The sequence below is a fragment of the Ornithorhynchus anatinus genome, chromosome 19, assembly GCF_004115215.2.
Source record: "Ornithorhynchus anatinus isolate Pmale09 chromosome 19, mOrnAna1.pri.v4, whole genome shotgun sequence".
Classification (NCBI taxonomy): Eukaryota; Metazoa; Chordata; class Mammalia; order Monotremata; family Ornithorhynchidae; genus Ornithorhynchus; species Ornithorhynchus anatinus.
Window position 1 is genome coordinate 182,184 of NC_041746.1, and position 13,960 is coordinate 196,143.

General features: G+C 51.1%; 1 protein-coding gene across 2 annotated transcripts in view; it reads left to right on the forward strand.

Annotated features, from left to right (window-relative positions):
- The first annotated feature begins 2,639 nt into the window (after window positions 1–2,639).
- FAM120B (family with sequence similarity 120B) overlaps window positions 2,640–13,960 on the forward strand; it is a 70,781-nt gene continuing 59,460 nt past the window's right edge. For both annotated transcript variants that reach the window (XM_029047353.2, XM_029047354.2), the window contains exons 1-3: window positions 2,640–2,692; window positions 9,893–10,947; window positions 12,927–13,107. In XM_029047353.2, coding sequence (XP_028903186.1) covers window positions 9,928–10,947; window positions 12,927–13,107 — 1,201 coding nt within the window. In that variant the 5' untranslated portion in view covers window positions 2,640–2,692; window positions 9,893–9,927. The remainder of the gene's footprint in view (window positions 2,693–9,892; window positions 10,948–12,926; window positions 13,108–13,960) is intronic.

Here is a 13,960-nt window from a genome sequence, read left to right on the forward strand (position 1 = left end):
CATTCAACTGACCATCCTAGTCCAATCCTGGCCACTTCCAGCAGAAAAGCAGCAGGCACTGGAATCCTGCTTCCCTAGCTCAGTCCCAAGGCAGCATTCACTTCTCTGGGCCTCAGTTCCCTCATCTGTAAAATGGGGATAACAATAATAATACTAATAATGTTGGTATTTGTTAAGCGCTATGTGCAGAGCACTGTTCTAAGCGCTGGGGTAGATACAGGGTAATCAGGTTGTCCCACGTGAGGCGCACAATCTTAATCCCCATTTTACAGATGAGGGAACTGAGGCACAGAGAAGTTAAGTGACTTGTCCACAGTCACACAGCTGACAAGTGGCAGATCTGGGATTCGAACCCATGACCTCTGACTCCCAAGCCCAGGCTCTTTCCACTGAGCCACGCTGCTTCTCTGAAGTCTGTGAGCCCCATGTGGGACAACCTGATTACCTTGTACCTCCCCAGCACTTAGGATAGTGCTTGGCACACAGTAAGCGCTTAACAAATGCCATCATCATTATTACTATTATCTGTAAAATGGGGATTAAGACCGTGAACCCCATGTGGGACAACCTCATTACCTTGTATCCCCTCCTCCAGTGCTCAGAACAGCACTTGGCACATAGTAAGCACTTAATAAATGGCATCATCATCAGAGAAGCAGCGTGGCTCGGTGGAAAGAGTCCGGGCTTGGGAGTGAGAGGTCATGGGTTCTAATCCCAGCTCTGCTGCTTGTCAGCTGTGTGACCTTGGGCAAATCACTTCACTTCTCTGTACCTCAGTTACCTCACGTGTAAAATGGGGATGAAGACTGTGAGGCCCAAGTGGGACAATCTGATTACCTTGTACCCCCCGCCCCCCAGCGCTCAGAACAGTGCTTGGCACATAGTAGGCGCTTAACAAATGCCATCATTATTATGTGTAAAATGGTGTTGAAGATGGGGACCCCCACGGGGGACAAATTGATGGCCTTGTATCCTCCCCAGCGCTTAGAACAGTGCTTCACACCTAGTAAGCACTTAACAAATGCCATCATATTATCTGTAAAATGGTGTTGAAGATGGGGAGCTCCACAGGAGACAACCTTCTGGCCTTGTATCCTCCCCAGTGCTTAGAACACTGCTTGGCACCTAGTAAGCACTTAACCAATGCCATCATTAATTATTATTATTGTTATCTGCAAAATGGGGATTAAGACCGTGAGCCCCACAGGGGACAATCAGCTGGCCTTGTATCCTCCCCAGTGCTTGGAAGAGCCCTTGGCACATAGGAAGCGCTCTGCCACCTGTCAGCTGTGTGACTGTGGGCAAGTCACTTCACTTCTCCGTGCCTCAGTTACTTCATCTGTAAAATGGGGATGAAGACTGTGAGCCTCAAGTGGGACAACCTGATGCCCCTGTATCTCCCCCAGCGCTGAGAACAGTGCTCGGCACCTAGGAAGCGCTTAACAAATACCAACATTGCTAAGAAACAGCATCATCATGATGATTATATGGAGAAGCAGTGTGGCTCACTGGAAAGAGCCCGGGCTTGGGAGTCAGAGGTCATGGGTTCCAATTCTGGCTCCACCGCTTGTCAGCTGACTGTGGGCAAGTCACTTCACTTCTCCGGGCCTCAGTGACCTCATCTGTAAAATGGGGATGAAGACTCCGAGCCTTACGGGGGACAACCTGATGACCCTGGATCTCCCCCAGCGCTTAGAACAGTGCTCTGCACAGAGGAAGCAGCGTGGCTCAGTGGAAAGAGCCTGGGTTTCGGAGTCGGAGGTCATCGGTTCGACTCCCGGCTCTGCCACTTGTCAGCTGTGCGACTGTGGGCAAGCCACTTCACTTCTCCGGGCCTCAGTGACCTCATCTGTAAAATGGGCATTAAGATGCTGGGCCTCCCGTGGGACCACCTGATGACCCTTGTATCTCCCCCAGCGCTGAGGACAGTGCTCGGCACCTAGGAAGCGCTTAACAAATACCAACATTGTTAAGAAATAGCAACATGATCATGATTCTATAGAGAAGCAGCGTGGCTCGGTGGAAAGAGCCCGGGCTTGGGAGTTCAGAGGTCATGGGTTCGAATTCCGGCTCCACCGCTTGTCAGCTGACTGTGGGCAGGTCACTTCACTTCTCTGGGCCTCAGTGACCTCATCTGTAAAATGGGGATGAAGACTGGGAGCCCCACGTGGGGACCACCTGATACCCCTATATCTCCCCCAGCGCTTAGAACAGTGCTCTGCACAGAGGAAGCGCTTCACAAATACCAACATTATTATTATTAACCTTGAGTTCCCCCCCCCCCCAGCGCTTAGCACACAGTGAGCGCTTCGCAAACATCAGGATGATGATGACGTGCGCTTGCCCTGCGGCCACCCAGCCTCCTCAGGCGGTTCGGGCCGGACCGAACCGGCTTGAACTGGATCGGACCGGCTTGTGGGGGGCGGGGGGGGGAAGACAGGCCGCCTCAGGGCGCGGTGGGGGCCTGCCGCGCCTGCGCACGACGGGGCCGCTCCCTCGGCGCGAGGAGCCCCGCGCGCGCGCCTCTCCGCGCGCGCGCCTCTGCCCCCCCCCGCGCGCGCCTCTCCTCTCCGCGCGCGCGCCTCTGCCCCCCCCCCCCCCCCGCGCGCGCGTCCGGGGGCGGAAGCGGAAGTGGATGGCGCTGAGGCGCGCGGCCGGGAGGACAGCGCTTCTCGGGCCGGAGCCTCCTTAGGTAGGGCCGGGGCCGGGGGAGGGCGGACAGGACCGGACCGGACCGGACCGGACCGGACCGGACCGCCCCTCCGCCCCTTCCCTCCCACAAGACCCGCGGGCCCCGAAGCCCCCGCACCCTGCCCTTTTTCTCACCTACAAAGCTCCACCCCCCCCCCCCCCCCATCGCCTCCGAGGACCCTAATTGATGGATTGATTCCGGGAGGTCACCGCTTCTCCCCCTAAATAACCACAGTGTCATTATTCAAATTAATAGGATGATGGGAACAAGAGAGAAGCGGCTTGGCCAATGCCATCAATTATTATTATTATGAGCTGGAAAAGGGGGATTCAGACCGTGAGCTCCACGTGGGACAACCTCATTAGTGGAAAGAGCCCGGGCTGGGGAGTCGGAGGTCATGGGTTCGAATTCTGGCTCCGGGTGACGGTGGGCAAGTCACTTCCCTTCTCTGGGCCTCAGTTCCCTCTTCTGTCAAATGGGGATGAAGACTGTGAGCCCTACGTGGGACCACCTGATCACCTTGTATCAACCCCAGGGCTTAGAACAGTGCTTGGCACATAGTAAGCGCTTAACAAATACCACCATTGTTATGATTAAATAATAACATTGTTATTAATATTATAATATGAACAACAGAAAAGCAGTGTGGCTCAGTGGAAAGAGCCTGGGTTTAGGGGTCAGGGGTCATGGGTTCTAATCCCGGCTCTGCCACCTGTCAGCTGCATGACATCGGGCAGGTCGCTTCTCTTCTCTGGGCCTCAGTTACCTGGCAAATGGGGTTGAAGATTGTGAGCCTCATATGGGACAACCTGATGACCTTGTAGAATAATAATGATGGCATTTGTTAAGCGCTTACTATGTGCGAAGCACTGTTCTAAGCGCTGGGGGGGGATCCAAGGTGATCAGGTGGTCCCACGTGGGGTTCAAAGTCTTCATCCCCATTTTACAGATGAGGTAACTGAGGCACCAAGAAGTCAACTGACTTGCCCAAAGTCACACAGCTGACAGGCGGCGGAGCCGGGATTAGAACCTCAAATACCAATATTATTATTATTAATAACAATAATAACAATATAGCCCTTTTTAAGCGCTTACTGTGTGCCAAGCACTGTTCCAAGTGCTGGGGTAGATACAAGGTAATCAGGTTGGACCCAGTCTCTGTCCCACATGGGGCTCACAGCTTCAATCCCCATTTTACAGATGAGGTACAGAGAATAATAATAATAATAATGATGGCATTTATTAAGCGCTTACTATGTGCAAAGCACTGTTCTAAGTGCTGGGGGGGGATACAGGGTGATCAGTTTGTCCCACGTGGGGCTCACCATCTTCATCCCCATTTTACAGATGAGGTAACTGAGGCACAGTGAAGTGACTTGCCTAAGGCCACACAGAAGACAAGTGGCAGAGCCGGGATTAGAACCCATAACCTCTCCCAAACGCAGGCTCCTGCAACCAGACCATGCTGCTTCCCACCTTCACCTCCCCATCCCGGTTGGAAGTGGGACTGTGGGATTCCTCAAAGAGGGTCCTGGCAAGCGCAGACCACCCCTCACTCTGGGCAGCGTGGCACAGTGGATAGAGCGCGGGCCTGAGGCTCAGAAGGCCATGGGTTCTAATCCTGGCTCCGCCACTTGTCTGCTGTGTGACCTTCGGGCAAGGCACTTCACTAGGCCTCAGTTACCTCATCTGGAAAATGGGGATTGAGACTGTGAGCCCCATGTGGAACAGGGACTGTTTCCAACCTGATTTGCTTGTATCCACCCCAGCGCTTAGTACAGTGCCTGGCGCATAGTAAGCATTTAATAAATACCACAGTAATTATTATTATTACAGCGAGCACTTCACAAATACCATTATTATTATTATTAGTGGATGCAGCACATGGAAGAATTCTTTCCCCCAGCATCCTCATTCACCGATGGATCTAGAACGAAAGCTGAGCTGTCAAGGAAAGGGAGGCAGGCAGGAGAGTCGAGGTTCCAAGACCTAAAATGTAGCTCCGCTTGTTGTGGAAACCTGAGCTCTTAGCAGCTACGGGGCCATTACTTTTCATTCAGTAGTATTTATTGAGCGCTTACTATGTGCATTATTTCTGTTTAAGATGGAAAACCAGCTACTCTCTGTTAGTCTGGTACAATGACCGAAGGAAGGATGCCCGCTTTGGCTTCATGTTATTTCTTGGTGTCTTTTTTTGAGAGCTGGGTATTTAGGTTAGAGTCATCAGAACGTCATATTGTCCACAGGTTATAAGAATACTTCAACAGTGACATTTGGTAGGGGTAAAACATACTGTATACACAGTCCTATAGTTTTTGCGTCCTTTTTCAATGCTGATTTCGCCAAATTACCCAGCGAAGTAGACAATTATGATAGATATATGTTTCACAGTAAGGAAACTGAGCTGAGCTGAAACTGAACAATAAAGTGGTTTTGACCTGCTTAAAATAATAATTATGGTATTTGTTAAGTGCTTCCTATGCGCTAAGTACTGTACTGAGCACTGGTGTGGATACGAGCATATCGGGTTGGACACAGTCCCTGCCTCACGTGGGGCTTACTGTCTCAATCCGCATGGCACAGGTGAGGCAACTGACGCTTGCCCAAGGCCACACAGGAGACAAGTGGTGGAGCCGGGATTAGAACTCATGACCTTTTGATTCCCAGGCCCATGCTCTATCCACTGCACCGTGCTGCTTCTCTCAGCAAGTGGTGGAGGGAGCCACTCAACCCTTGAGCATCTCTCCTCGCCTCAGTGATGGCACTGGAATCATCCAAAAGACGGAAGACCTTGAAAGTTCTTGGGAAGTGATGGAGTAGGGTGAGGAGCAGGAGGATGTTGGTGAAGTCTTCGGTCTAGAGGACTGCTGAGCCTTGGTCTTGAGACTTCGGGACCCACAACCTGTGTGAAAGAATTGATTTCAGTAGGAGGTAGTGGCTCTCACAGGTCAAAACGTCCCTTTAGTTTCTAGGACCTTTGTGGGGGAAAGGAAAGCAGTCAGCCAGCGGTGTTCATTGACGGTGCCTCGAGCGACATGATTACTAATTCTGCGGGCCTCTCCCAAGTACTCAAAACGGTGTTCTGCACACAGTGGACTTTCAGTCCACACTCTTGATCGATGGACCCTTACTGTTGACTGGAAGCGGACCCCCAGAGGGAGAGCAAGTTCAGCTTAGGCACAGCAGTGAAGGAGTTAAAAGAAAAAAATATGGAAAAAGTAATATCCACCACGTCTTTCTAGATTGTTTTAAGCATTTCATTTCACACCACCTTGAAACGGGTGTTTGGCAATTGCACATGAATGGTGCGAATATTTAGAGCTCCTAAGAAGTATCAATACCGTAGTCCCCCTTTAATGTCACAAGTTCACAATCCATTTCCTATCCAAATTTTTCCTTTTAGTGCCATAGTAGAGCACTTTGTAATGTAACACTCCAGAGCTAATTTGTAATTCAAAATGTGAGAAATCAGCAGTGTGAAAGACAGGAAAGCCAGCCTCCCTGCTTAATTAAAACATTTGAGTGAATTTCTTCACTACTGGGGCCAGCAAAGAGGGAAAACATTTGAATAAAATCAAAGTGAAAGATGAGCTAGCTTGATGCCTTGCAAAATAAAGAGGAGAAAGGTTTTGTGAAATTCAGTTGACACTTGCAGTCTTCAGTAGAAAATAGTTGAAACGGACACCCTCTTATTGGTGAGGGGGAGGAGCCGCAGCCCGAATGGAAGTCAGTGACTGTCCGAAAGGGCAGGAGGAGGGTTTAGCTTTCAAGCCACCTCCCAAATCCATCTCCCCCTCTTCATGTCGACGCCATTTGCATTTGCAGCATCGCTGCACAGTGACTGGGGGAGCAGGGTCAGCCCCGGAGCCGAGTCTCAAGCCCCTGGACTTCCAGCGAGGAGAGCTGAGGGGTTTCTCACATGGAAAGCATTTTTAGAGCAGGCCGGACAGTCGTGACAGTCTAGCTTGGACTATCGTGGGGACTCCAGGAAGCCTTTTGGGTAGAAAGGTGCCTGGAGCTTGTGCGGATGGAGGCAGGTGGCATCCCTAGGACCGTGCCCAGCGGGGAAATACAAGGGTGCTGGCAGCGGGCCAGCTACCACAGGTCACCCAGTCAGTGGGTGATCGCCGGCCGGCTTCCCCGAGTCAATCGGGTTTTCTCAAGTTGCCGCTCATTGAATAATGGGGAGATCTCAGGCCAGCCTTCTCATCGACTGGGTGATCTTGGCTGGCACTCACTGAGCGGGTGCTCTCTGGCTGGCGTTCGCTGACCAGGTGATCTTGGCTGGCACGCGCTGAGTGCCTGGGCGAGTTTAGTCTGGCTTTTACCGATTGGAAGATCGTTATGTCGGCTTTCACCGAGTGACCAGGTGACCGTAGACGAGCCATTTGAGTTCATCCGTCCCAACTGCAAAATGAATGGTTCGAAAAGCACTGTGCCAAAGCAGAGCTTCCTTGCTTCTCTGTAGGGACTGTTGGGCCACCCTCTCTCTACCTCTCAGTCAATCAATCAATCAGTGGTATTTATTGAGCACTTACTGGGGGCAGTGCACTGTACTAAGTGCTTAAGAGGGTACATGTGAGCTCGTCTCTTCATTTTCGTATTGCACTCTCCCAAGCGCTTAGTACAGTGCTTTGCACATTGGAAGCGCTCAATAAATACAATTGAATTCATAATTGAACACAAGAGAGTTGGCAGATATATTCCCTGCCTTAAAAGAGCTCACAGTCTAGAGAGGGAGACAGATATAAATAAATGACAGAGAGGGATGCAAAGGCTTTGGGGTTGTTGAAGGGAGCAAATCAGGGCGACACAGACGGGAGCGGGAAAAGGGGAAATCAATATATATCTCAAGGGTATATATTAACCTCACAGAAATTGTCATTATTCCTACGGTTTCAGTCTGTTAACATCAAGTTGCCACGGGCTAAGTCTGTTCATATGTGAGGCACTGCCTAAACTGCATTTTAAATGCCAACAGGTGGTATTTTTCTGTAAACTGATGGAAAATGGACAGATTTTCTATTCAAAATAAAATCGATCCCTCCATCATCACTGCCGAGATGATGGAGTCTCCCAGTAAGAAGAATGGATGAGCCTCAGTCTGACGCTGAGACAAGGCCCTGAGCGGAGGAATTTGATTCCAGTGCTTGTGGGTTGTGCAGCACCTCTCATTCATTCAGTCGTATTTATTGAGTGCTAACTGCGTGCAGAGCACTGTACTAAGCACTTGGAAAGTACAATTCGGCAACAGATAGAAGCAGCCCCACCCAAAAACGGGCTCACGTCTAGAATGGGGAGACAGACAATAAAACAAGTAGATGGGCATCAATAGCATCACAATATATAAATAGAATTATAGTTATGTAGACATCATTAATAAAATAAAAAGAATAGTAACTATGTACAAATATGCACAAGTGCTGTGGGGCGGGGAAGGGGGTAGAGCAAAGGGAGGGAGTCGGGGAGATGGAGGGGGAGGAGGAGCAGAGGAAATGGGGGGCTAAGTCTGGGAAGGCCTCCTGGAGGAGGTGAGCTCTCAGTAGGGCTCTGAAGGGCGGAAGAGAGCTAGTTTGGTGGATGTGAGGAGGGAGGGCATTCCAGGCCAGAGGTAGGACGTGGGCCAGGGGTCAGTGGCGGGACAGGTGAGACTGAGGCACCGTGAGGAGGTGAGCGGCAGAGGAGCTGAGTACGGACTGGACTGTAGAAGGAGAGAAGGGAGGTGAGGTAGGAGGGGACAAGGGGATGAACAGCTTTGAAGCCAAGAGTGAGGAGTTTTTACTTCATAAGAACGTTGATAGGCAACCCCTAGAGATTTTTGAGGAGGGGGTTGGTACGCCCAGAGCGCTTCTGTAGAAAGATAATCCATTCGTGCCATCTCATCTGTGCCCGCCATGTTCCTGCCGGGACGTGGAGTGTAACACGCTGGAAAGTGCACACAAAGGTTTTTTCATGTCAAACCCATTTATAGCCAAAGCAACCCCACTACTGCGCTGTAGTGCTGTGACCCGACAAGCAGTGCCCTCGGTAGTCACTGATGTGGTGGCTATTTTCAGGATTCCCACTGGGCCCTTCGGCCTTGCGGAACGCCCCCGATCACAAAACTTCACTACTTACCGCACAGACATAAGAGGCAGAGCTAGGACTAGAACCCAGGCCTCCTGTTTTCCAAAGCCCAGCATCATTGTTCAGATGCTACGAGTGTCGGTATAGTGGTACACTTTGGTTGGTGTTTCATCTTATTGAAAAAACTGACCACAGTCCCCATGTAAGTGCCTAGAACTGTACCGTTGACATTTCTCTCGCTGGCCTTTGTTTTTCAAGTTGGCACTGTCGGTCTCGAGGTCCAATCTGTGTGTGTGGCTGTGAAGGCCGATTTGACATGCACTCTGTCTCCTGTGTTATTTCCCTATCTTTTTGTGGCATTTTGCCCGGTATTCCCTCGAAGGAGTGAGGATCGTCACTGTCGTTAGTAAAATCCAAATCGTGTACGTTCTCTTATTGAAAATTGTCCCTGGCCGCAGTCTTCTTTACTTCCCATTAGAAGTCATTGTGAAGTCTCCCCTGTGGCCACCTTTAACACTTGTCCGTTTGGATCCTGTATGGACTCCCACCTCTCCTGTAATGGAAGTGTTTTTTTCTTCATGAACCTCATTATAAGCAGTCCGTCTTGGCCAGTATCTCCGGGAGGCAGGTTGCGTTTGATCCAAGCAAACGCGTGCTGCCAGACCTTTCCCTAATCCCTCTACACCATTCCATGAAAAAGTAAATAAAAGTACACAGTACAGAGCAACCGAGAGTGTTTGAATATAGGTCTATTTCATTTTTCCGTGCCCGTACTATTACCAGTTCTAACTGTATTTTCCCTCCTCCCCTACCGTAGGAGAGTAACTTACCCCAGTCTGTCTTCCCCATCGGTTTGGAAGGTCCTGGATGGCAGGAACTATGTCTTTGATTTTGATGGCACTCTTTCAGTATTACAGAGCCACACACACAGTAGGGCTCTGTAAATACTATTGTGTGAGTCAGTGAGGGAGTGAGGGAATGAATGACGATGTGACTGTGTCCCAGCAGTAGCGGAGGACAGTCTTGGAATAGGACTGGCTTGTTGTTGGCCAAATGTTCCACTTCCCCGGAAAGGTGTTATCTTGGAGATGGGCACTGCCACGCCCGCTAATGGGTGTTTTCTCTTATTTTCAGACTGCTGGGAGACTCTCCCTGTCAGGAGCGCGGCCATGGGCGTGAGGGGTCTGCAGGGATTTGTAGAAAATGCCTGCCCCGGTGCTCGGGTGGAGGTCAATTTGAGAGATGTGGCAGAAGAATACCGCAGCAACCACCCTGGGAGGACACCAGTGATGGTCGTCGACGCGTTGGGTTGTCTCCGGTACTGGTACAGTCCCGAGTCCTGGGTGTGCGGAGGCCAGTGGCGGGAATACTTCTCGGTCCTAAGAGGTTTCGTCGAAGCTTTTACCGCTGCGGGCATCAAGCTGGTGTTCTTCTTTGATGGTGTGGTGGAGCAGACTAAGAGAAATGAGTGGGTGAAACGGCGACTGAAAAACGACAAAGAAATAGCCAGAATCTTTCAGGCCATCAAGAGAGACGGGCAGCAACCCGGCAGAGCCATGTTCTTCCTCCCTTCGGGGCTGGCCACGTTCACCCGCTTTGCCCTGAAGTCCCTGGGGCAGGACACTCTGTGTTCCATCCGCGAGGCCGACTATGAAGTGGCCGCCTTCGGCCTCCAGAATGACTGTCTGGGGATCCTGGGCGAAGACACAGACTACCTCATCTACTCCACTTGCCCCTACTTTTCCGTGAGGAATCTCCGCCTGGACCGACTCACCACCGTCATGTTCTCTAGAGAGCAGCTCTGTCGCCGGTTGGGCCTCCACAAAACGGACCTCCCGCTCCTGGCTTGCCTGCTGGGCAACGATACGGTGCCAGAAGGCGCCTGTGCCGCTCTTCGGGAGAGATGCCTGGCCTACCGCTCGTGCACGGCGCAGCCCGCGGCGGACGGGAGGAGTGCCGCCGTCCTCGCGGTGGCCAGCTTCATATCCGGAGTTCTCCGTGGTCAGCAGGGGGCCAGAGACCTGGGGGCCATGGTCCCTTCAGGGCCAGACCCATCGCTGCTGTGCAGAGGGGTGGAGTCCTACCTCTTACCTGGGCAGGATTCTCCCTGGCTCCTCCAGGGGCCAAATCGGGCCACGGCAGGGGCGGAGGGAGGAGCGACTCCGTGTTCCGACCCGGAGATCCTTCAGGTATTTCGGGCGGCGTCCCTTTCTAAACTGATTTCTGGTTGCGGGAATGGGCCAGGACCACCTTCTCCAAGTAGGGCTTCGAAGAGCGCGTCTTCCTCCGCTGGGTTAGCCCTTCTCCCTACCTGGTCCCCTTTTTCTCACGTTCAGTTCCACAGGGGATTTTCAGAGGGCCCCCAGAATGGTGCTATGCAGGTGGTGGCTTTCCTCAAGTTACTGGTGGGAGCCATCAACTGATCGATGGTACGGATTGAGCAGTTCCCGTGTGCAGAGCACTGTTCTGAGCACTTGGGAGAGTACGCTACCGCAGAGTCAGTAGACCCATTCCCACCCATGTAAGCCAGAAGTTTTCCTAACTACCCTGCACATTTATGAGTTAATTCTAGGTTTGCAAGGAGCGTCTAGTAGTAGTAGAATCAAAATTTGCCCAGTCCCCCTAGAGTGCAAGGCACTGTACTAAGTGCTGGGGCGGTCCAAAAGAACCGTAAACTGTATTCTCAACACGCAAGGAGCTTTCCAAGGAAGGGATAGGAATGGTTTGGGAGAAAGGCAGTAAAGCATCCTTTTTTTAAAAAAAAAATACCTTTAATAGTTTGCCTTAAGCCTGGTTAATAGGTTATATTTTTTCCAGCAACTATTCTCACGAATTGTGTAAATTTTTCAAAACATGGTGCCGTTTCATTTAGAGAAGCAGCGTGGCCTAGTGGAAAGAGCCTGGGAGTCAGAGGCCCTGGGTTCTAATCCTGGTCTGCCACTTGCCTGCAGGGTGACCTTGGGAAAATCGCTTCACTTCTCTGGGCCTCAGTTTCCTCATCAATCAAATGGGGACTATATACCTGTTCTCCTTCTCCCTTAGACCATGAACCCCAAGTGGGAGAGAGACTGTGTCTGACTTGACTATCTTATATAGTAATGGTGGTATTTTTTAAGCGTTTACTATGTGCAAAGCACTGTTCTAAGCACTGGGGGATACAAGGTAATCAGGTTGTCCCATGTGGGGCTCCCAGTTTTCATCCCCGTTTTGCAGATGAGGTAACTGAGGCACAGAGAAGTTAAGTGACTTGCCCAAAGTCACACAGCTGGCAAGCGGCGGAGCCGGGATTAGAATCCATGACCTCTGACTCCCAAGCCCAGGCTCTTTCCAGTGAGCCACGCTGCTCTACCTCACCACCTAATAACGGTGCCTGGCACACAGTAAGCACTTAGCAGACACCACGATAGGTGTCGTCATTATTATTCATTGGGGTTGACTCATTCATAGTGTTCCTACCAGGAAGGGATGTGTCAAATCTACTTCCTGGTGATTTTCTCCCAAAAACATTTCCACATCAAATTAGTGTCTTCCTCCAGGCAAGCCATTTAGATTGCCCTCACTGAAAATACGTGAGCCATAAAGCCTGGGAAGCTTTTTACCTTCAGTCAGAGAAGGTATTGAGGAGCAGTGTGACCTAGCGGAAAGAGCTCAGGCCTGGGGAAGTCAGAGAACCCAGATTCTAATCTTGGTTCTGCCACTTGGCTGCTGTGTGACCATGGGCAAGTCACAACTGCTCTGTGGCTCAGTTTCCTCATCTGTAAAACGGGGATAAAATGCATGATCTTCCCCCTACATGGGACAGGGACCGTGTCTGACCTGATTAACTTGTATCTACCCCAGCTCTTAGAAGAGTGCTTGACATAGAGTAAGCACTTTAACAAGTACCCCAATTATTAATCATTATGATTGAGCACCTTCTTTGTGCAGAACTCTGTGCTGAGCGCCTGGCAGAGGACAGTAGAGTTGGTAGAATAGACCCCCGCCCTCAGGGAGCCCACGGTCAGTTGTCGAGCTCCGAGCACACAACAGTCACCGTTCAGCTCCACCCCTAGACTCGCAAACCCCGTGGACATAGAGGCCAGCCGGGAAACCTCGGGCTTTTCCCTGTCCTGGCGCTCTCTGAGAACTGAAGATCAGCTCCCCTCCTTCTCCCTCCCTGACCCGACAGGTGGCTAAGGAGCGACACGTCAGATCGGAAAGCTACCTGGTGTACAACGTCCTGAGTTGCGGGGAGGCCGAGTGCAGTAACACCCTGGAAGATGCCCTGGATGCGGAACTCCCCGCCCAAGCCCTGGTCTACCGCCCGGCCCGGCAGCGCCTCTACTGGGTTATGCTCGGGGCCGGGAGAGGTGAGTGCTCCCCTCTGTCCTTCGTCACCCACGCTGAGGGCTGAGTCTGAGCCCCGCGTCCTTCCCCTGCTCCTCAACTCCCTCCCCGTCCGGATACGCCAGACCACCACTGTCCACCTCCTCAAAGCTTTATTAAGGTCGCATCTCCTCCAAGAGTCCTTCCTCGATTAAGCCCTCTTTCCCCTGGCCCCCTCTTCCCTTTGAGTCGTCTGTGTACCTGGATCTGTAACCTTTGGGCATTTGAAATTCACTCCCCCCTCAACCCCACAGCACTTATGTACATATCTGTAAATTATGTATAATACATTATTTCTGTTAATGTCTGTCTCCCCCACTAGACTGTAAGCTCACTGTGGGCAGGGAACGTGTCTGCTAACTCTGTTCTACCGGACTCTCCCAAGCATGCAGTACAGTGCTCTGCACAGAATAACTCCTCAATAAATGCCTTTGCTGCCGCTGATGACCCGGCCTCAGGCTCACCATTCAGCAGAGCCTTTGAATCAGGTTTGGGTTTTGCCAACCACTACAGCTGAGATTATGGCTCCCGGCTATGTGAAATTTAGGCTAAATACCCTAGGGCATCTCTAGGTATTAAGTAAGAACTCAGGATTTGAAAAAAAGAAGATTATATTGTTTCTGCCAACTGTTCAGTTTTTAGGTCCTAACAGGGGTTTTTGTTCTGGGTGTATGTGTGTTTTTTGGGTGTGTTTTTTTTTTTAAAAAAAAAAAAAAGAAAGAAAGAAAGGCAGATAGACTATGTATTGATGCTGCTTCGGCCTCTGGTGCAAAGCATGATGTTTAGCCCTCAGCCACCTGGCAGATGCCTGGATGAACTCCAGTAGTCCAGTCATGC